Consider the following 23839-nt stretch of genomic DNA (forward strand, 5'->3'; position numbering starts at 1 on the left):
GAGACACCGAACTCATAGCAGGCTGACAGCACAGAGCCCAATGCGGGGCTCGAACCCATGAACTGTGAGATCATGACCTGAGTTGAAGTCAGATGCTCAACGAACTGAGCCATCCAGGCACCCCTTATTTTATAATTTTTAAAGTGCATATGCAGTGAGACTTATTTATGCGAAGCCTGTGCGGCTGGGACCCAGAGTGGGTGTTTGCGCTGGTTTTGTATTCGGTTCTGCCACTTACCTACTGGCATGACTGGGCCCATGTTCCAATTGTTTTCCTTTTTGCTTGTGGTTTCCTGGGTATCAGAATTCAAACCCCAAACCCGTCTGTGGTGTTGGGCTCACGGTTACAAGTTTTCAGCAGAGACCTTGTTCTCCACGTGCAACACCTTCCTTGTTTATGCCTACGCATGGGTTTTCTTAGCCAGTTTCTTCCCCTGACAGTGTAGCCCATGGAAGGCTGTAGTTCTAGCATTAAGCTTTACAACCCTAACCCTTCGATACCCGAGAGCACCCCCACTCCTTCCCCTGGAAGCCAGAGAGCCACCTTACTGCTCTAGCTGTCCGTCCCTAATTATTTCAGCCTCCTGGGGATTTCCCTTACATTCCAGTGAGATCAGCCCTGCGTATAAAAGGGACGCTGGTTATATATTCCTAGCTTTTGTAGGTATTTGAGGTGGTGGTGTTGGGGGGGGGATTTCAAATTTATGAGTCCACTGCACGGCTAGAACTAGAAGGCCTCCACCCTACAATGATGATTATATAAAAATATCACCAAGCAATGGGAAGGAACAAAGGCAAATGGAAATAGATGTGTTTGAGGAGTGGGATTAGAGATGAGAACTTCGTTTTAGAAATTACCCTTTTATTATTGTTAATGAAACACAATTCAGGAAAAAAAAAAGAGCTGACCTAAATAAATAAAACTCTTAACTAAGCCAATTTTTTAAAAAAGGGCCAGCAGCACAGGTTGGGTCATTAAATGTTTATTAAATCAAGCTTTTAAATTATATCCACCTACAGTCTGTAAACAGATACAGTATGCACGTAAGTAAAAGGCTCTCGGATGAGAAGTGGTGGAAAAACGAAATATCCCTCTGTACACGGGCGCCTCATCCCTCCGCGGGCCGATGCCATGGGGCCAGGTTTTAGTTACGAGCTGAATGATAAACCAGTTTAGCTGAACTCCACCTGCTAGGATGGATTTCAAGACAGATATTTGTCCCACGTGATAGTAGGCTGGATTATAGCAAGGCAACAGTGTAGTTTTTACATTCACAGATTGGCTGAACAAATTAAGCTTTTCTTCTAGATGCCTCCCTCCCTATTACCATAATTAGTAAGAAATGAGAATTAAAATAAATGATGGACCACAGGTGGTTACAAAAATAGATAACTCGTAGAGTAATAAATATCTACAGTTAGCAGAGCACAAACTTATAAAATTTGTCTTTTTCCATAATGTGCAGAATATTGTAAGTATGTTCAAGAGGTACAGTCGGCAGACTTCAGATCAGTGAGAGAACATTCGTAAAGAAAAAAACCATCAAGTACAAAACCCAGATTAGGAAGCCGAATGCAGATGAGAATATACGTAAGACAAAATCCTAACTCCTCACATCTAATTATCCTACTTAATAGACACCACGATTAGCTTACAGCCCTTTACGTATCTTAAAAAGTAACTCTTTGTTACCTATGTACAAATTTTAAAAAAGAGTAATCATGAGACAAGCAATAATTGATTGACTTAACAGTGGCACTAAAATCAATAAAATTTGTAGATTTTGTGTGCTTTCATATACTTCTGTGTACAGGGATTTAAAATGCCCCCCAAAATGTTTTGGATTGAGTTTTTAAAATTCCCACAAAAATCTATCCTACGGTCATTTCAGGTATAGAAGGGAAAAAGCCCCAAACTGAAAGAAAAAAAAAAAAAGCCAAAATCCTACAAAGTGACTGAAAATCCATGAATATGTAAGTGACATTCATATGTTCCCTTAACACTTACCAAGTGCTATGTAAGGTAACTATAATGCTATCCTGAAATCAGTCTCATTTGAGAAGATACAGTGATTCCCATTCTAATTCTAGAATTAAAAGCACTTATTTGACATAATGTGCGTTTCAGCGAGGTTGACATCTACCTGTTGTACTGACAGTGTCACCTTAAATAAAGCTTCATCCAAGAGTCACGGCAGGCCTGAACTGTAAAAGCTCGGGGCTAACACCACCACAGGTAGGTGGCTATTCATCCTAACTTTTGCAGGGAGCAAAAGGTATACTGGAGATGTCCTCAGGTCACCCCAGCCTCGAACAGCGTTCCCTTGAAAACTCGGCAAGTTTCTTTGCCAAAAACACCTCCATAGTCTCGAATGTGTTCGAGACCTGCCGGGTTAGAGAAGTTCCACTGACACACTGACATGCATTGTCCACCTTCAAGAGGGATGTGCACGGGCAGCTTTCCCCAAACACACTTGACCTTGCCAGGGAACACCTGAACAACCCGCGATCCCAGGACGCTCACTTCCCGTGGAGCATGGTTTGAGAAGTGCCGATCTGGGTAGGATTTCTCAAGTAGTGGTTCTCAAATTGTAGTGAGCATCAGAAACACATGGAAGGCAAACAGAAGCATAGATACCTTACCCCGCTTCAGTGGCTGGGATGGGGCCTGGGAACCTGCATTTCTAAGGGGCTCCAAGTGAAGCTGATGGAATGAGGACTGCGCTTTGAGTGGCATGCATCTAGACGATGCCCCACGCAAATGTCAGCGGCAGAAAGCCCTGCTAGAATCTCAGCAAAGGCTGCACATGGCATCTGCCACAACCAATTAGCTGCAGGTCTTCCAGCCCGGTGATGCCTGAGGTCTGGGCACCTTGCTGGGGTGGGGGGGGGGGAACGCTGGACTTGACTCCCAGCTCGGCCCCCACTCGCCAGGTGACCAGGGCACAGGACTGCAACTCAAAAGACGAATAACAGAAGCCCCCTCTCAGTGGATCTGTGAGGCTTAGAGGAAATGTTTGCACAAAGGTCTGCCTAACAAAAAGCATCAAACAAGGGTCATTAATCAGAAGAACGTGTCAGTCACAGCAGGAAAATCCCCGATGCATTTTCTGCCTTCCGCCACTGCTAAGCCTTTATGAAAGGAAGCACATTCTGGCAGCCAGTGAAGAGAAAAGGGGCTAAAAATGCAGAGAACTGCAGCAAAGGGGAGATACATTAAGTGGATCGCCTCATTAGAAGTACCTAACTGTCAAAAGAAAATCAACCCACAATCGAAGTAGTTAACTATGCTGGCTTTGAGCTAGAGTTTGAGTTACAGCATGTTGATCTTTGAACACGCTCACTCCTCCATTCTACCATGTTAATGCTGGTTGGGTCTTAACATCAAGATGATGAGGAAAAAAAAAAAAATCCCTTCACTCAAATGCATATGGATACAATGTAAAAAAATTTAGCTGAGATAGTTCCCATCTGCAAAGCTACCACAGTGGGAAATTTTCAAAAGTAATTTTTAAAAAGGACCTTTAATTTTGGTTCATAGAAACATCCACGGCATGAGAAATGAACACAGACACGCACGTTCACACATGTGTCTAGTTGTTGCCCAACACATCTTAGCCGGCGAACTCCACCAACCGGTAAAAACTCATACACACACTCATGATGGGATTAGGGTCAAGCGAACGTATTGCCAAGTCCCAGTTTCCATTTGATCGAAAAAGACTGATCAAGAAAGGCAGCACGGTCCCCTGCACACCGCACGAGCCACTTTATACGTGCTCTGGATGGCTCTGGAGACAAGACAACATCTCTTGCACGGGTTTGCCTTCGTAGCAGATCTGATACACGGCTGTAAACAACGGGAACCTGGTTGGGAAAAAAGAATGTGAAAAGACAAATTAGGCCATCTGGTTTACCCCCCTGAACAAAGTCGTCTTCCTCTCCTGCCTAACGGATCGCAGGCAGGCGTGCTTCTCTGGACAACACAGTGAACGCCTTCCACGTCCGTTACTTGGTCGGCAGAGAGCCTCTGCACTGCGGCTCTCGTCGGTACGACCCAGACCACCCTCCGCCGACTTGTTTGGAATGCACGGTCTACAGAGGAGTCATGGTCATCCTCGCAAGGGCCATCTGTGGTCATTTACATGCAGCTCAGGCTCTTGGTCAAGTCTGGAGCGAGTCCAAGTTTCTGTCACTGTGTTAAAAGGCGGGAGAATAAATTTTAACTTGCAAGGAGGTACTGCTCTCCAAAGGGGATCACCCAAGGACAGAGATGAGGCAGCCCACACGTTACCAGAAATAGTTCAGGCCTGGAACACTCCTGCAAAAATCAATGTGGGCACCCACAATTAGCAAAGCACTGATCTCAAGTTGGAAGCCGTGCTGTGAACACAAATATAAAGGAAGGTTTGAAATGGCCGAGGGTATAAAGGTTTGTGCTAATAAACCACTGTGAGAAAAGACAGCATTATCCCCAGGGTACAGCTGGCTCAGCAAGTATTTTTTAATTTATTTTTTTAATGTTTATTTTTTTATTTTTGAAAGCGGGAGAGAGAGAGGAATCCCAAGCAGGCTCCACACTGTCAGAGCAGAGCCCAACGCAGGACTCAATCCCACAAACCAGGAGATCATGACCTGAGCCAAAATCAAGAGTCGGATGCTTAACTGACTGAGCCACCCAGGCATACCAGTATTTTTTTTTTAAGTATATTTATTTAAGTAATCTTTACACCCAACATGGGGCTTGAAGAGATCAACCCCGAGATCAAGTCACACGCTCTTCCAACTGAGCCAGCCAGGAGCCCCTCAGCAAGGATTTTTTTTAATAGCAGATATCACTAAGGAAGTAACAGTTAATTTCAATCAGGCTTGAAACAGTTAATTTCAATCACACACACACACACACACACACACACACACACACACACGCTCACAGCCCAAAGTGAGTTTGACAGAATCAATAGAGTCTTAAAGGCCATTCTGAAAATGATCTAGCTGGAATCCTTTAATGACAACTTAATTTAAGAAGAGCAAACAGCTCTGATAGGTCATACGTCTATCACTGGCACAGAATGTTTTGTTATTTTTTTTTGGAGTCAAATCTGACTCCATAGCCTATGAGCTCTAGGCAAGTTTCACAACCCCTCTCGCCCTGTTTGCAATGTAATATGGGGCCAGACCTGTTGTCTTAAGTGACTTCTATTTAATGTGTACAGTGTGCACGGTGGGTATGCAGTAAGTGACAGCTTCTACACACAGTCACAAGATGGCCACCGCGTCCTAGCAAGCTCCCAGAGGACAGAGCCCCAGTCTCTTTTGTTCACCTCTGCATCCTCAGTGCATGGTTGGTGGGGAGGGGCTACTCAGGTGCTCAGCGAGTGTTTATTGAATGGACTACTGCGAACGGGAGTTAGAGCCTGCAGACTTTTGCCCCTTTTTTCTTTCCATGGCTTAGTCTTCCCGTCCCTATGATGAGAAACTGTGCGTCCCCAAAGCACGGGGGCAGGTGACGAGTGGCCACCCAAAGCCATTCCCAACCCCCTTCTCTCTTTACCAACGTTGCCAATAGCCTAGTGCTCACTTTCCCAGCCTTTCCTTCTAGAATTAGTCAATGAAGCAAGTTCTAGCGAGCAAGACACAACACGTCCGCGAAGGGCTTCTGGGGAAGGCACTCCTCTGCTCGAGAGGCACTGGAGGGAAACTCTGCTCCCCAGGACTGCATCTGCCCTGGGTCTCTGAGTGCAGCTGTGTGAGTGTGTGAGGCATGGAAGTGCTGCCGCCATCTTGAGCTTTTGAGGGAAAGCCAATGGAATCACTGAGATTCTAATCTTTTTTCATTTAAATCCAAGTTAGTTAACATGTAGTGTAATCATGGTTTCAGGAGTAGAACCCAGTGACTCATCCCCTACCTATAACACCCACTGCTCATCCCAACAAGTGCCCTCCTGATGCTCATCACCCATCTAGCCCATCCCCCCACCCCCATCCACCCCCAGTGTGTTCTCTGTATTTAAGAGTCTCTTATGGTTTGTCTCCCTGTTTTTATCTTATTTTTCCCCTCCTTTCCCCTGTGTTCATCTGTTTACTGAGATTCTAATCTTAAGGCACTGTGCCGACACCAATAACGTCCACCTCCAAAATCCTTGTTCTATGAGGAAAATAGACCTATTGTTTGAGGCATTTAAAAAAAAAATTTTTTTATGTTTGAGAGAGAGAGAGAGAAAGAGAGACAGAGTGTGTGTGTGTGTGTGTGTGTGTGTGTGTGTGTGTGTGTGAGAGCAGGGGAGGGGCAGGGAGAGAGGGAGACCAGAATCCCAAGCAGGCTCCAGGCTCTGAGTTCTCAGCACAGAGCCCGATGCGAGGCTCAAACTCATGGACCGTGAGATCATGACCTGAACCAAAGACACCTAATCGCCTGTGCCACCCAGGTGCCCCATGTTCGAGGCGTTTTTAACTGGGCATTGCTCTTGCAGCCAAAAGTACCCCTGAGTTTCACAACCAGCACCTTCCAAAATGGATTATGTAGATGGGATGCTAACAAGATATATGGAGTACAGGGGAAAGAATTTCTATGGACAAGTAACTTCTTTAATTCTCACAACCACCCTGTGAGGTGGATAATAACATTATCCCCATTCCATAGACAAGGAAACTGAGGCACAGTTTCTGACTCTGGAGCCAACATTCAACCCCTCGGCCATACTGACCGTCTAAATGCTATTTTCTATAACGTAAAACGCTACAAGGCCAATTAGATCCATTTGGGGAACTCTCTAAATGAGGTTAGAGGTGAAAGGAGAGCAGAAGACAGTATTTCACAGAAAAATATCGACATAAGCCGATCGATCAGCCATCCCACTAATGGATACTGAGGGCTTACAAAGTGTCAGGCTTCAGCCAGGTGCAGGCTGTAAGGTGTTATAAATCAGGCCCCGGGGCGCCTGGCTGGCTCCTGATCTCAGGGTCATTGAGTTCAAACCCCACACTGGGTGTAGAGATCACTTAAATAAATAAAACTTAAAATTAAGAAGAAGGAAAAAAAAAAAAAGATGCCTAGGTGGCTGGTCGGTTAAGTGTCTAACTTCGGCTCAGGTCGTGATCTCACGGTTCGCAACGTTGAGCCCCTCATCGGGCTCTCTGCTGTCAGCATGGAGCCTGCATCAGATCCTCTGTTCCTTTCTCTCTCTGCCCCTGCCCCACTTGTATTCTCTCTCTCTCTCAAAAATAAATAAAACATTTAAAAAAAAATAAAAAATAAATAAGGCCCCAGCCTTATTTATTTATATAAGGAGCTTACAACACTGCTCTGGCCTGAATTGTGCTTACAGTCCCCAAGTTCATCCAACGAAGCCCCAATCCCCAGTACCTATATTTGGAGAGAGGGCCCATGAGAAGGTAATTAAGGGGTTCATAAGTGTGGGCCCTAAACCAGTATGGCTGGTGTCCTTACGAGAAAAGGAGATTAGGACTCACACATGGACAGAGGGAAGACCATGTGAAGACACAGGGGGAAGATGGCCATTTACAAGCCAAGAAGAGAGGCCTCCGAGGAAGGCACCTGCAGACACCTTGATCTTAAACCTCCAGAACTGTGAGAAAACAAATTTCTGCTGCGTAAGCCTCGCGGTCTGTGGGATTTTGTAACGGCAGCCCTCACAAACGAATACAAACATGTTACACTCACACATGCTCACAAAGATGCACGCACCGGAAATTTAATAAAGCCAAGCTGACAGCAGAAGAAAAACCCAGACAACTTTACTCTGTATCCAGGGGAGACTGGTTAAATAAACCGTGGTTCTCCCACACAGTGGGATGTTCTGCCGCCATTAAATGAGATGTATAGGTGTGGATGGGGCACGATCTTCAAATCATATCCTAACGTGAAGAAAAGCAAGGGACAGAGCCGAACGAGGAGCTTAGCACCCATTACAGAAACGGAAGCAGATACTAAAAACTCAGAGAGTGCCTGCGGCTAAGGTGGGGATCAAGAGCCACTTTTCACTGTGTGCCTTGTTCCAGAATTTGGCTTTCTGTAAGTTTTATTTGAGACAGAGAGACAGAGAGAGAGAGAGAGCGCACGAACCTGCAGGGGAGGTGCAGAGGGAGAGGAAGAGAGAGAATGCTAAGCAGGCTCCAGGCTCAGCGCAGAGTTCAATCCCACAACCCTGGGATCATGACCTGAGCTGAAATTAAGAGTCAGAGGCTGTATTATGCACAGTGAAATAAGCCAGTCAGAGAAGGACAGACACCGTATGTTTTCACTCGTATGTGGATCTTGAGAAACTGAACAGAAGACTGTGGGGGAAGGGAAGGGGAAAAAAATAGGTACAAACAGAGACGGACGGAGGCAAGCCATGAGACTCTTAAATACAGAGAACAAACTGAGGGGGGATGGGGGGTGGGGGAGAGGGGAAAGCGGGGGATGGGCGTCGAGGAGGGCACTTGTTGGGATGAGCGCTGGGTGCTGCATGTAAGCGATGAACTACGGGAATCTACCCCAAAAACCAAGAGCACACTTTACATACTGTATGTTGGCCAATTTGACTGTGAATTATATTAAAAAAAAAAAAAATTAAATCCAATGAAATAAAAAAAAAAAAAAAGAAAACGAGAAAAAAAAGAGTCAGATGCTTGGGGAGCCTGGGTGACTCAGTAAGTGTCCGACTCTTGGTTTCCACTCAGGTCATGACCTCACGGGGTCAGGCCCTGCATCGGGTTCCGTGCTGAGAGCGGGGAGCCTGCTTGGGATTCTGTCTCTCCCTCTCTCTCCGGCCCTCCCTGACTTGTGTGTGCACATTCTCTCTCTCCCTCTCTAAGTACATTTTTTTTAAAAAGCATCAAATTTCTTTTTTTTAACAAGAGCATGTGCTCCCTGCCCCCCCTCCAAATCTGAAGAAAGAAAGTGAAACTGTACATTTATGTAATAAGCCCACAGCACATGAGCAGAGGTACGGTCTACACACCTGGGGCCCGCGAGCCACAGCCTGAGAAGCCAGTCTGCTCTGTGGCCTGTTTTGTACTGCCCGCAAGCGAAGTACGATTCTTACATGTTTCAAAGGCCGTAAAAGGGAAAAAAAAGGATATATGACAGAGAGCTATATGTAAGCTGCAAAGACTAAATATTTATTATGTGGTTCTTTCCACAACAAGTTTGCTGGCCGCCTGTGTAAACAATATGTTCAAAGCGGGGAAAGTTATTTGTGTCTGGAGGATATGGATGAAGGCTTCTCCGAGGACAGACCCGGGCCACCCCGAGGATGGTCAGGGCTGACGTGGACATCGAGCAGGGCCGTCCAGGCAGACCAGACAGCAGGAGGACAGACGCAAACAGAAGTCCGAGAAGGAGGTGTCTGGGGCAAAGGGAGGTCTGCTTCAACTGAAGAAGGGGTCGTAGGGGTTAACAGGACGGTTAGAAAGTACAGCTGGAACACGACTGAGAGGCTGCCCCAGATGCCAACCTAAAGGACTCGCTCTGGATGTGCAGGAAGCTTGTGAATGTGAATACTCCAGGGAGAAGGCACCGTGGCAATCACAGGTCCACCAGTTCCATTCGGTGGATAATGAAAACGGGGGCACAGGACAGATAAAAATATGACCTACCCAAGACCACCTGGCTCGTAAGCCACAAGGGGGCCTTAAATGCTGCCCTCTGGCTCACTGCTGTTTCTGTAGCCACGGAGAAGAGAAGGGAGAGGAGAAGGAAAGGGAGGAAGACCCAGGTAGTGATGGCTGGGATGAAAAAGGGAAAAAATCAAGGTAAGAGGTGATGTCGAGGGCAGAGAGCAGAAGGGAGGCTCGGCCTGAGCGGCTCTGGGAGGCGGTGTAGGGGAAGGGAGGGCCCTACAGGATCTGCACCGTGGCCTGGGGGGAGCGTGCTGTGCCCTAGAACCCGGCAGCGACCCCATTAAGCCCAGGCTCAGGCCTGTTCAGTTTCTAATCAGAAGAACGAAAATGGGACAGGACAGAGGAGGAGCATCCGCTCAGAGGTGAGTGTCGCCTGCTTGATTACACCTGCTTTTTCAAACAGGCAGGTACTGATCCCAGAATGCCAGTTCCATTCCGCGGCCTCCCCGAGTTCCACGATGACTACGTAACCCCGCCAACTCGTCCAATGATAGGATCCTATCGAATACACCCCACGGTAGTACACAGATGCCACTTTAAAACCGTGACTGGGAGATAATCATCATCCGCCAACAGCCAAGTATTTTCCTAAGACTTAAAAAAATTCCTGATAAATACTTAACGGTCATCAAAGTGGACCCGCCACAAACACACTACTGTGTGCAGTTAAGTACGTAAGGAAAACCGGGGCACATCGGAGGGATCTTCCTTTTAGTCGCGATTTAAAGGTAATTCTCCACCTCCGGAGGCCTGTTTGTGACTTCCATCTCTGCCGGGCCGCTCTGAAAAGCCATTTCAGAGAACTAAAATGCAAATTAAAGAAGGAAGACCAATGCCCTGCCCTCCTTCATTTCCACTTGTTCGTGGGGAGCGCGAAGGCTGCTCAGTTTGTACTGGTCCAGAGAGGACAGCTGGGCGTAGGGGAGGGAACGGTGTGTGGTCAGGAACAGCAGATGTCCAGACTGGATGGAGAGGATGAAGGAAACACACCAGCACGCACGTCCGTAACCACCACCGGCTCAGCGAGAAGCGTGTGCTCCAGATTGGCCACTATTGGCAGCTTCACCGTTGCCTGGCCCCCTCCTCTTCCGGGCGACCGGGCCTTCCCCCTCCCTCCCGAAGAGTTCAGGATACACAGAATATGCGCATACATACGTCCATGTGCGCATTTATTAGATGGTGTCTAATATCAGCTGGCATCCTGATTAGGGATGAAGGTTCAGCCAACCAGCAAGATAAAGGACTGTGTGGCAGGTAGGCCACAGGGCGGCCACGGAGAGGGTGGCAGCTTTTGTGGTGCTATAGGGTTTACTCCCTCGATCGAGTGGCAAATGGAGCCGGCCCAAGCCCACCTTGAATAGTTTCGCAGCTCGGAAGGGTCCCAGAGGACCCAGAGACTGCAAAGCTGCTCACTAGACCTTAACACAGGGCCCTTCTAGGGGTAGAATTCCGGAGTAACCTCCACTTTCTTCACTTCTCAATTGTTTGACATTTTATTAACAACACTGTATCTTTTTTTTTTTTTTTTAAATCTTATTTATTCATTCTGAGAGAGAAAGGGAGGAAGAGCAGAGAGAGAGAGGAGAATCCCAAGCAGGCTCTACACTGTGAGCACAGAGCCCAACGCGGGGCTCCGACTCACAGACCCGTAAGATCATGACCTGAGCCAACATCAAGAGCCGGATGTTCAATGGACTGAGCCCCCCCAGGCGCCCCTCAAGACTACATCTGTTTATAACATTGTCTTTTTAATTTAAAACCTAGGACACGGGGCTCTTGGCAAACATCCTGCAGGACTAAGCAGAACCTCAAACTTCGTGTTTTGTAACGAGCTTCGCAGAATTGAGTTCTGCTCCCTGAGGTGGGGCCCGGGTCCGTGTCGGCGCTCCTTTCCAGGGCAGGAAGAAGTTTTCATCGCGCTAAGGACGGAACTAATGCAGGGGAGTTCTGCACGCACCTGTCAAGCAGCTGTGCCCGTGCGCACCGGCCGGGCTGGCGGTCAGGAGGGAAGCGGGGTGGCCCCCCTCTGGTCGCAGGGACACTGCGGGGTACTTACTTGTCGATCAGCCCCTTCTGTTTCAGGATCCGGTACACTTCAGCAGAAGTCTGAGGTCCCTGGAGCTTCTGTCCATTCAGCATGTCTTTCTCCAACTCTTCAATGGTCTTAAAAACAAGGATGCAAACGCTATGGTAAAGACTAGAGAATCCCTTCTTTCAAGAGGTGAGCTGGGGAAGGGAGCTGCGATCCCCCCCTACGAGCCGAGGAAAGAGAGACCTACAAGCTACGGGGCTAAGGCCTCAGTACCCTTAAGGGAAAGGAGACCGGCATGGGCAGGACACGCCCAGCAAACGACAAATGCTGGGCTCTATCCCCGCGGCACTATGGCTCGCCCCGGCCCAAGAGTCTCAAGTGAGGGAGGAGGGGTGGGCGAGGGCAGGCCAGGGGGTACCTTCCCGGTTCTGGCAAATGCCTCGGCCACCCTGCGGTTCCGGCCTCCGTAGCAGGTGGTGATCAGGTCGGCCACGCCGCAGCTCTCCAGGAAGGTGGCCGTGGACACCTGGCCCTTGCAGAAGATCTTGGCGAAAGCGATCATCTCCATGAGCCCCAGGCGGATGACGGCAGCTTTGGTGTTGTCTCCGCTGTGGAGGCCGTCGCAGAACCCGGCGCCCACGGCTACGATGTTCTGGAAGGAATCGGGGAAGCCCGGGCATGCCCGTCACACACCCGCCGCAGACAAGGGGGCTGGGAAGGTGGGGGCAGAGGCGGAGGCAGGGACCCCCGGCCCGCGGCCGGAACGCTCCGCCCCAGCGTCCCCAGCGTCGGCTCCCGTGCCCTGACTGTCAAAGACGAAAGGAGGGACCAGCCTTCTGTGCTCCCGTTCGTAGGACCAAGAGCCCGGGTCTGGGGTTAGTAGGAGACAGCAGCTGAGGAACATCGGCCAGGGAGCTAGAACGGTTGCTCGTAGTCTCTGGCTAAACACTGTTTGCACAAACTGATTTTCTGTCTTTTTTGTTTCCAAATGCTTTATTCAGCTTGAACGGTCATACGGGAAGGTATGCAGGTCACAAGCACACGGCTCGATGATATGCTCCCAAACCAAACACCGCCCTGTAACCGGAACCCTGATCCAGAAACAGAACGAACCAGTGCCCCAGAATGCCACCCTCACACCCTCTTCCAGTCGGCACCCCCAAAAGCTAGCCAGTCTCCTGGCCTCTACCAGCATAGATTTGCTTTACCTGTCTTGAAATTTTATGTGAAAAGAGGTGCACAGTACGTAACCGTTTGTGTCTTTGTCTCAGTTGGACATCATGTTTGTGAGATTTAGCTGTATTTTTACCTACAGTACACTGATTTTCATTGCTGTTCTGCACTCCACCGTGTGAATACAGTGCAGTTTGTTTTAATTTTTTTTAAATGTTTATTCATTTTTGAGAGACAGAGAGAGACAGAGCATGAGTAGGGGAGGGGCAGGGAGAGAGGGAGACACAGAATCCGAAGCAGGCTCCCGGCTCCGAGCCGTCAGCACAGAGCCCGACGTGGGGCTCGAACTCACGGACTGCGAGATCATAACCTGAGCCGAAGTCAGATGCTTAACTGACTGAGCCACCCTTGGCATTGGGGTAGTTCCCAGTTTGGGGCCACGGCAAATGGTGCTGCTGTGGCCACGCTGGCCCATATCCCTTGGTGACCACAAGCGGGCATTTCGGTTGGGTGTGTACCCGGCAGTGGAGTTGCTGGGTCCGTAGGTCTACGTATGTGCCGGTCAAGTTTCAGCCTTTTGCCTCATGCAGTTATCCCTTTGCAAGCACTCGTGGGGCCCCCGCTCTTGCATGAACTCGCCACACACAAGACAGATGAGACACAGACCTGCCTCTCCAGGAGTGGATAATCTGGTTCAGGGGTCAGCAAACGAAGGGCCATCTGCATGTTTGGGTAAATAATGTCGTACTGGAAGCCATGCACCCCTGCTTATTTGTGTACCATCTGTGGTTGCCCTGGCGCTGTTAACAACAGATTTGAGTAGTTGCGACACAGACCATAGGGGCCACAAAGCCCACAACATTTCCTGTGTGGCCCTTACAGAAAAAGTTTGCCTACCTCTGGCCTAATGGGACAACAAAACGTGTGACGATAATTATAACCTGGGCAGAAAGTGATGTTCTGCAAGAGGTACCGAAAATCTGATTTTCCTTTCAACCCATGTGTATTAAGCATGCCGTGTGGGGGCGGGCCCTGGTGGCAGAGGACGTGGGGGCTGAGGGCGCCCCCAGGGAGGAGCTGCAAAGACAGACTGCGGCCCAAAGCTTGTCCTCAAAGACTTGACGATAGGGGCGCTGGCTGGCTCAGTCAGTTAAGCGTCCGACTTTGGCTCAGGTCATGATCTCACGGTTCATCAGATCGAGCCCCTCATTGGGGTCTGTGCTGGCAGCACAGAGCCTGCTTCGGATCCTCTGTCCCCGTCTCTCTCTCAAAAATAAATAAACATTTTTTTAAAAAAGTTGACACAGGGCGCTTGGGTGGCTCAGTCCGTTAAGCGACTGACTTCAGCTTGGGTCATGATCTCACAGCCCATGAGTTCGAGCCCCATGTCAGACTCTGTGCTGACAGCTCAGAGCCCGGAACCTGCTTCAGATTCTGTGTCTCCCTCTCTCTGCCCCTCCCCTGCTCGCACTCTCTCTCGCTCACTCAAAAATAAACAATAAAAAAATGTTATAAAAAGATCAGAGACCCGACATGAACACGTGCAGGTTTTGGATGAATTCGCACTTTCTGTGTTCTCGATAGTCTCCCCGGGAGGTTATGAGCTGTTCGGACAGAGCAACCAAGCAGCCTCCAGGGGGGTCAGTCTCGCCCTACAGAGGCCCGACTCCATTTAGACCCTGCTTCCTACAGCTGCAGGTAGAGCTGACGAGGAATCGGGTCTTCTGCAGAGCGCTTAGGTTTCCAAAAGCTACCGACTTCTGTCCGGACCCTGCAAAAGCCTCCCAACCCCTTCCGGCCACACAGGCGATGTGAACTGCAGGCTTCGTGAGGCCCCGAAGGCGGCCATCTCTCCCCAAGTACCCACTGTGTGCGCTCACTGACGCAGGAAGTGGGCGGTTCCTGGCGTGGCACACTCTAGGGTCTGGCAGCATCCGGAAGAGAGGAGGGGACAGGCAGTGTGAGAGGAGCCCTGAGGTGCGGAGGGGCAAAACAACACCCTGACCTTTTACGTGGGGCGCTGTGCAAAGACGAGCCGGGGATGGTAAGAACACCCAGGGCTGGGTCCAGACAGACCCAGACACCCCTCCTGGCAGAGGAGCCGGACTAAGCAAGCCATGGGGAGGCACCAAAAGCACACGCACGATATCCAGATGGTCTCTGGTTCTGCCTCTGCTGTGTGACCTTGGGAAAATTACTCCACCTCTCTGAGCCTTCTTGGCCTCAGTATTAAAATTCGGGGCTTAGAGAAGATCTTTCAAGGCCTTTCTAAGGTGGTGACATCCCTCCAGGAAAGCTGGTACAGCTGTGGCCTGCCCTGGGGCTGCAGATAAGTGGGACAGTGCTGAGGCAACAAAGAGACGCCTGGGGACCTGCAGGAGGACTGACCACCAGGCCGTGAGGCCAACTGCCGGGTGAGCCTGCCAAATGGTTTTATTGAAGTTACCATGGCAACATGTCAAGGATCCAGATGGTTAGACTGTTAAAATGGCTCTCCGACGCTCCCTCGACTGTCTCCTGTGCCCCCTTTGCCACGATGGGACCCATTCTGGGGGTTACTTGACAGACCAACCACAATACGAGGTTATATATCGAAGGAGATAAAACAGCTTCCTTCCACCAGGGGGCTCCTAGACCCAGGGGAGAGGGTTTTTTTTTCAGGGAAGCCCCCCCCCGCCCCCCCCGTGAGGCCCCTGTGCACAGTCTCACCGGCACTCTCCGGAGAGAGAGTGTGTACCCAGCCCCCTGGCGGGCTCAGGGAAGTTCAGCGGCTTCCCAGGAAGACAGGCCCTTCGTCCGGCCCCTCAGGCCCACTCTCTACCCTGGGCCTTACTGCTTCCAGGGTGTGGCTAACGTGGCCCGGCCACTCCCACCCCACCTAGCGTCAGAGACCTTCCTGAACCCTCTGCAGCCAGTCAGGTGTCAAAGGGGAGTGCCTCTCTGGCCTTCAGGAAGGCTTAGGAAGTAAACAGGGTAGGCTTAGGAGAAGAAAAGATTTATGGAAGGAAATAACAAAAACAACACTTAATCTTATCGAACCTCTAAGTGCTTCCTGTAGTATTAACTGGTTTAATCGTCACAACATTCCTACAAGGCGGGTCCCATTATCATGCAAAGAGGAGGTGAGGAAACCCACACACAGGGGAAGTAGTTCCCCCAAGGTCACACAGTGGGTACCTGCCCGACCAGGCAGCCTGGCCCCAGAGTTCTCTCCAGGGGGTAGATCACACTGGGCCGCTGGGGGTCAGTGAATGAAAGGCACAGAGGGGCCACCTCAGATTCAAGATAAGAACTTTCTAACAGGAAGAGCTGACCTCACTAAATCTAAAAGACTTGGAGGTAAAGGAGTGAGCCCTCGGTCACTGGAAGCATCCAAGCAGGAGCTGTACTGGATGAGCCCTGAGCTCCAGAGCAATGCTTCTGACCTTTCGTGTCACTGCTCCCAGAGAAAAAGCAAATGAGGGTGTCCAAGGCCTGGGACTGCAGCCGGCCTCTTGGCCCTTCTGTGACCCCCTTCCCCGCAGGGCACACAGGTCAGGATCACCCCAGTTTCCCCCAGATGGCTGACCTCCCCACTTTAGAAGGTGGGGGAGGAGGAGCAGGAGACCACGGCAGGGTAAACTCCTCCCTTCTAAGGGGACCCTGGGCGCCGATCCAGTTTAATCGCCTTATGATGGATCTTGAAACCCTCACTCTCTCCCCTCCACCACTTATCACTGTCAAAAGAAAAATAAACACACCGAGCCAGTCAGATCGTGTTTGAATAGCATCCGAGCAGATGTCCTCTGAGATCACTCAGCTGTGAAAGTTATCATTATCCACTGTGCATTTAAATCTGCTTTAAACTATTCTGGAGCTAAAAATACCATGATTTTCAGAAGACAGGCGCGCGCGTAAGCCCTTCCCCATTTCCTGGGTTGTGGCAACGCTCAGAGGCCATCGTTCGCCCTGAAGTGCCATCTTTGCAATTCTGAGCCAGGGCCGGTTGGATGGGACTCGATTCCTTCCACTCCTAGCCTCCCACAGAAAGAACATAAAAGTGGAGAAGCCGGCCGAGGCTGCCCGCAAGCTATGCAAACACGCTCCCCACCTAGGACTCAGGGCTCCGGTGAAACGCAGGCAGCGGTCACTGCTTCCTGTACCCCCAATACTCCACCCGATTCTGCCTGAGGCCAGGTACCGGAGTTTTGGGCCTAAGGGAGAACTCTGACTGCACGGTGTGGGCCTACCCCCAGCAAGGCTGGCAGGTTAGGCTCTGCGTAGGGCGGCCTGGCTGAGGTGTCAACCCCGCACGCACGTAGCCCACCAGGCTGGGCACCCCGATGAGACGCGGCCTTAGAAATTTCTGCAGTGATGTAAATGCCTTACATCTGCTCGCCCCACCGGGAAGCCACGAGCCACTGGGACTCACCAAAGACTCGTGTGGGGCCGGAGTCTTTGAAACTGAACCGTTAATTTTTTTTTTTTTAAGTTTTAACGAATTCGAATGTAAATGCAAGTGGCCACTCGTGGCTAGCGGGATCCAGCAGTGGCCCCAGCACTAGGCACGAGGTCGTGCAGCACAGCATGGCTTATCACAGCCAAAGCCCTGGAAGAAACCTGCATGCCCAGCAGTAGGGGTGTGTCAGGTGGCTGTGGCACAGGTTAGGGGTTTATCTCCCCACCTACTCTCCTCCTGCAGAGTCACAGCGTCCCTGACTTTGATGCAAATACGTGGCTAACCAGGGGACCCGACGTCCCTTGCAGCTAAGTGTAGTCACACGATGAGGTACTGCTCATTCACATGAAACCATCTGCCTCCTGCAGATGTGATGGCTAGAGCTCTGGTCACCTCGTTTGTTTTTTTTTAACGTTTATTTATTTTGAGAGACAGAGTACGCAAGCCGAGGAGGGGCAGAGAGAGGGAGGGAGAGAACCCCAAGCAGGCTCCACGCTGTCAGCACAGAGAGCACAGAGCCTGACACGGGGCTGGATCCCACAAACCACTAGATGATGACCTGGGCCGAAACCAAGAGTTGGACGCTTGACTGACAGAGCCACCCAGGCACCCCTCTGGTTACCATTTTATTTTATTTTATTTTTTTCAACGTTTATTTATTTTTGGGACAGAGAGAGACAGAGCATGAACAGGGGAGGGGCAGAGAGAGAGAGGGAGACACAGAATCGGAAACAGGCTCCAGGCTCTGAGCCATCAGCCCAGAGCCTGACGCGGGGCTCGAACTCACGGACCGCGAGATCGTGACCTGGCTGAAGTCAGACGCTTAACCGACTGCGCCACCCAGGCGCCCCATGGTTACCATTTTAAAACGTGAAGACAAGCTGGGGCGCCTGGGTGGCTCAGTGGGTTGAGTGTCTGACTTCGGCTCAGGTCATGATCTTGCGGTTCGTGGGTTCGAGCCCCACGTCGGGCTCTGTGCTGACAGCCCGGGGCCTGGAGCCTGCTTCGGATTCTGTCTCCCCCTTTCTCTCCATCCCACCCCTGCTTGTGCTCTGTCTCTGTCTTTCAAAAATGAATAAACATTAAAAAAAAATTAAAACAAAACAAAACACAAAGACAAGGGCCAATCCTTGTGAGCTGTTAGGAGCCTGGCTCCCTGAGGACTGTGTGGAAAGGAGCTTTCTTTCGGATTGAGGATGTTTACATAAGAAAGAAATTCACTTCTATGGCGTTCAGGGGCTATTATTATTTTGGTTCTCTGCTAATGAAACCCAATCCTGATAAAGCATCTCTGACGCCACACACAGAAGAGTAGATAACTGTACAACTCCATTATAAAAGTTCTAGAAAACATAAACAGTAGTGAACAAAAGCAGAACAGCCTGGCTGGGGTGGGGACTGAAAAGGGACACAGAGAATCCCTTGGGGATGATGGAAATGTTCCCTATCGTGATTTTCAGGGTTATGCACACACCTGTTAAAACCCACTGTCTTAGGAACTTAAATGGATGCAGTTTAATGTACATGAATTATGCTTAAGTAAAGCTGATATTTAAAAAAGAATATCGCCTTACTGGAGATTAATACAGGTCAGAGGTAAAGGACATTCTGAAGGCAGTAAAATGCACTGCTCTAATATGATTTTGCAGAAAACCGTTACATTTTCTTTTTGGTTTTACCCTTGTAGTGAGTTGTTTTCAATTTTTATTTTTGTAGCTCAAACGTCATGTTTCTGAGCACAAAAAAGGGACAGTGCACATTTCTTTGATTGCTAGTATAGACATTACTAAAGATTGTTAATTTAATGTGAAAGAGGCAAACATGTGATACTATTTGAACAGTAAGACCCAGTTTTTGTTTTTAAAAGCAGCCCTACGCCTACGTATGCTCACTAAAAAGACTGGAAGGGTATACAAAGCATCAACAGTGCGTATCTCAGGCTGCAGGGGCTATCGGTGATTTTTACTTTCTTTACATCCATCTGTTGTGTGAAACAGTGAACGTGCACTACTTTTATAATCAGGAAAAAACAACAGACTATTAATGGATGTGGGGGAAAAAAAGGCAAGGGAAAAAATTTAATTTCCTGACAACCTGCAGGCCACTGACAGGCCTCTGAGACAGGAAGAGTGACCTTCCTCTAGGGACTCAGCTGCCTGGATGTTGATACTTTGCTAAGGGCAAAAGGCAAATCTTAGCTTAACAACATCCCGACCTCCAGGATCCTACGTCTCCTTTAACATATAAAAATGCCTTTGGAAACTTCCTTTATCTCTACCTCCCAAATCTATGTTAGCAATCATCCTCCAAGCATATGGCCCCTGATACACATCTAAAGGGTCTCACGACTAAAGTTTTAGTAGGCAGGAGTAAATGACATTTTCCTAACAACAGCTGGCCCCCTCAAGGTCCTGGAAACCTTGCTTCCAAAATTCCTTAGAGACTTTTCCTATCCCTAACCCCCTCCCCACTTGAAAGTAGACAGTCAGTCACCCCTCACAGCCCCAGTGCAGCTCTTTCTGCCCAGGGGTTCTGTTCCTGTGCTTTAGTGAAACCACCTTTTTGCACCGAAGATGTCTCAAGAATTCTCTCTTGACCGTTTGCTCTGAACCCCAACATTTCCACATCATCAATTACGTAATAAAAGAAACGTACGTCCATCTGTCCTTGCTTTGGCAGCCTCTGACAAGGGAGGGATTCATTCTATTCAACTGGACACAAACCAGAAAAGTCAGGCTGTACATCGTAACCAAAGAACACCAGACTAAGATTCTTGGAACCCGCTTCCACACTCCGACTGTGCCAATATTCGCTACGTTTGAGTGATTTACTCTCTCTGGATCGCCATCTCCTTATCCGTGTGGCCAAATGGTTAGCCTCAATTACTGCCAAAGTGCCTGTTTCTCGGTTTTCAAAAATCCCAGCTCCGATGCAAGCCGACGGGAATGATGGTGACTGTTTCAAAGGATAGCCAGAGGAAGCATGATGAATGGTCCTCAACCCCATCTGTCTCTGCCCCCCACGAACCACTCTCTGTCCTGGTAGCAGGCACAGATCCGCTTAGGGGCTTCCTGCCAACAAAAATGAAAAGCCAGTCTAAGCCCAGACACAAGACCAGCATGAGGTCCCATTAGCAGAAGCTTTTCCAGAGCCCTCAATCTAGAATCTTTCTTCTCCCCCCCTCCCTCCCCCCCAAACACCCTTTGTCCCAGGCAGGATCTCACAGCTTCTCCATCCACCACCAGAAACATCCAGTCGCTTAAAAACAATTTTGGAGCAACACAGGCTGGGGCTGAGCAATTAGGCGTTCACGAGGCCCCTGTTGTCAACTGGTCATTAGTTTAATGAAGGACTATTAAAAACACATAACAATCTCAACCAACAAAAATAAACCAAGCAGCCAAAGCCAGGGTCTTCACTGTGTAACAGGGCCCGCCAGTCGCGGGAGGGATGCCCCACGCGGACATCCAGAAGTAGGGGCATGTGCTGCCTGGGAGCCCCAGGCTTTAGCTGGCTTTCGTTCCTAAAATCCTCACGGTGTAAGGACCTGTGACCACACACACACACACGATATTAATTCTAGAAAGTGGTGTTAAATTCTGATGAGACAAAAAGGAGGTACGTTGGATCTAGAGAGAGGGTGGGAAGGCAGTCTGGTTTCTTGCCTCTTCAGTGTTCTTTCAGTCTTTGCCATTTTTACCTGCCGAAGGGAGGCGGATGAATGCCAGACTGCGTGACTTCCTTCCCGAGATGCTCAAATTCCTGAAAAGCGGCTTTTGTTACAAAAGAAATGGCTCAAAAGGGACTGGGGGGGGGGGGGGGTTTTTCATTCACATTTGGGGTTTTTTTTTTTTTTTTTTTTTTTTGAGAAGGCAGCTCTAGCAGCTGATTCCAGGGCGAGAAGGATCAGAAAGGCCAGCCAGCTCCTCACTGGCTGTTTCCCAGAGTCAGGGGAGAGAGGGACCCACGACCGAGACTTTTATAGGCAGAGCGGAGCAAGTCAGGAGCCCCTGTGGAAACCCTTCCCTTTACCCTCCCAGGCCACTGTAGGTGGCTCAGTCGGTTAGGCATCCGACTCTGGCTCAGGGCACGATCTCACGGTTCGTGGGTTCGTGGGTTCGAGCCCCGTGTCGGGCTCTGTGCTGACAGCTCAGAGCCTGGAGCCTGCTTGGGATTCTGTGTCTCCCTCTCTCTCTCCTCCTTCCCCCGCTCATGCTCTGTGTCTCTTTCTCTCTCAAAAATAAATAAACATTAAAAAAAAAAATCTTTTTAAACCATTCTTGGAAAAACCTTTGTCAGCAGCAGACTATTTTTCCATTAAAAAGAACAACCAACCAAACTGTCAAAGCAACCGAGTAGCATAATTCAGAGGCAAGAAGTCCCTTTCTGGCTCAAGACAGCATAGGAGAGAAATACATGAATTAATGGAATGCTTTGGTCTCTGGTAAAATTCTACAATCAAGAGACTTTCCACGCTTTTTAAATAGTAATGCTGCCAGTTTCCCAAAGAATAAAACACCACACTTTGCCCAGATGTCCAAGTGAAAGCAAACCCCAGTGGGAGAGGAACTTCCCACCACCCAGGAAAGGCTGGGGCAAAGCCGGAAGTGAAACACAAGGCTCTCAATTCACTGTTCTTCGCCGAAGCACAGGCATGAACACAGAGCCCACTCTTCAGGCTCAGATTCAACACCGCTAACAGTGGCCGGCCGCAATTAGCTCCTCGAGCAGAAATAACAAGGCTGACTTTACCTTCAGAGCACCACAAAGTTCGACGGTGTCTGCATCATCAACCACAGTAATTCGAAAATTCGGAGTCTGCAGAAGCTCTTTGAAGAGAAGGCCATTCTCCATTATCTTGCTGCCTATGGAAAGGTTACCCAAAAAAGGCAATTGAGAGGAATGCAGAATCTTAGCTTCCCCATCTAACCCGGTTTAAAATGTTTCTCTTACTACGATATGTCTATGTATCACAGAAAATGTAGCAAATTCAGAGGAATAGAACTTGAAAATAAAAATATTCCATAATTCTACCGCAGATGATCATTAACAATTTGGCACACATCTTTAAGTTCCTGAAATATGAACAGACATAGTTCTTCTCCGAATTGGCAACATAATATATATGTGGTTTCATAATCTGCTCTCTCCGTTTTATGGCATGAATAACTTTCACTGACATAGTTTCTACATCATCTTAAATAGCAGCTTTCTCTTTTCCTGGGGAAGTGTATTCTATTTTATCTAAGTATCTTTCAATGTTTAACACCTAGCGACTTTCTGCTACCACAAACACCTATGGACCAACGTCTACGTTTACATCTGTAACAGATTTGTGTTCAAACCACCCACCCTGTCCTTTCCACGGGGAAGAGTGCATTCCTTTCCACTAATGTTAGGCTTGACCACACGGAGTGCCTGGACTGAAAGCAAGTGGGACATATTTCCGCACCTCTTAACTTCGGGCTCGGTCATGTGATTTGCCGTGGTCAACAGGACACTAGCCGACGTGACGCAGGAGGTCTTGCAGTCGGCTTGTGCAGAAGTGGGGCTGGTTTCCTTGTACCGCTGCCTTCACTGTGAGAACATTCCCCGGCTAGCCCCTTGGGCCGAGCAGGAAGATGACGGACACACGGAGCAGAGAAACACCCAGCTGAGAGCAGCCGACCCCAAGGGGACCCACGGGTGTCAGCTGTGCTCTAGGCCACCGAGATTCTGCGATCTTACTTAGCATCAGGATGGCGAGAGAGAACCCATACAGACGCCAACAACTGTGTTCATGGACTAAATAGTGGAAGATGCAAATGTATTCAGAAGAGTACTTGCTTTTGCTACCGCCATGTCTGTGCCTGGAATGGGAGGGACGCTTTCTCATGTTTTGTTTAGGAACTCAGGACTAAGACTCAAACAAAACTTTACACATAAAGCCTGGTGTGAAATCTGCTCTGATGGGCGAGGGTGCGGCGTGGGGCTCAGCTCTGGGAAGGCTCTGGAAATCAGATCATAAAACTTCCCAGCCAAGTCCTGGCTCTCAAGTCACACACAGACGGTGGAAGGCTCACTGAGCAGTATCCGATTTGGGCTCCGCCCGCCTCTAGGTCCACAAGCTCGTTCCCACGCGGGTCTCTGCACATTACCATCACCTGGGGACCTTTAACTGCACTGAAGCCCAGGCCACATCCCAGGCCAATTAAATCAGTCTCCAGGGCAGCAGGCATCAGTAACTTGTGAAGGGCCCCAGGTGACTCCTGCAGACAAGTTTGCAAACTCCTGATTTAACCTGCTGCAGGCTCAACTCCCTCATGAGTGAACCGTAGGGCACTCTCAGGACTGCTGTGGGGTTAAATAAGAAGCGGGTGTGAAAACAGCCTATTAGAGCACACAGAGGTCCTATATAATGACGATGGGGATAGCTGACACATGCTTATGGCTGATTCTCCCCGCTTACAGACAGGGGGCCCAGAGAGGTTTACCAACTTGCCCAGGATCACACAGCTCAGAGGAGACAGAGCCCAATTCTACCCCAGGGGTTCTGAGTCTCTATACTATGCTTCCTGAGTGTGGCCGGT

At 49.3% G+C, this 23839-nt stretch overlaps 1 protein-coding gene across 1 annotated transcript in view; it reads right to left on the bottom strand.

Moving 5' to 3' along the window:
• Nucleotides 1–967: 967 nt before the first annotated feature.
• The window catches only part of GPD1L (glycerol-3-phosphate dehydrogenase 1 like), a 57843-nt gene continuing 34971 nt past the window's right edge, over nucleotides 968–23839 (bottom strand). The window contains exons 5-8 of the mRNA XM_040479981.1: nucleotides 22023–22135; nucleotides 12078–12311; nucleotides 11684–11790; nucleotides 968–3867 (exon numbers count right to left, since the gene is read on the bottom strand). Coding sequence (XP_040335915.1) covers nucleotides 3771–3867; nucleotides 11684–11790; nucleotides 12078–12311; nucleotides 22023–22135 — 551 coding nt within the window. The 3' untranslated portion in view covers nucleotides 968–3770. The remainder of the gene's footprint in view (nucleotides 3868–11683; nucleotides 11791–12077; nucleotides 12312–22022; nucleotides 22136–23839) is intronic.

The sequence above is a fragment of the Herpailurus yagouaroundi genome, unplaced genomic scaffold, assembly GCF_014898765.1.
Source record: "Herpailurus yagouaroundi ecotype Mexico unplaced genomic scaffold, PumYag 159, whole genome shotgun sequence".
NCBI classification, from domain to species: domain Eukaryota; kingdom Metazoa; phylum Chordata; class Mammalia; order Carnivora; family Felidae; genus Herpailurus; species Herpailurus yagouaroundi.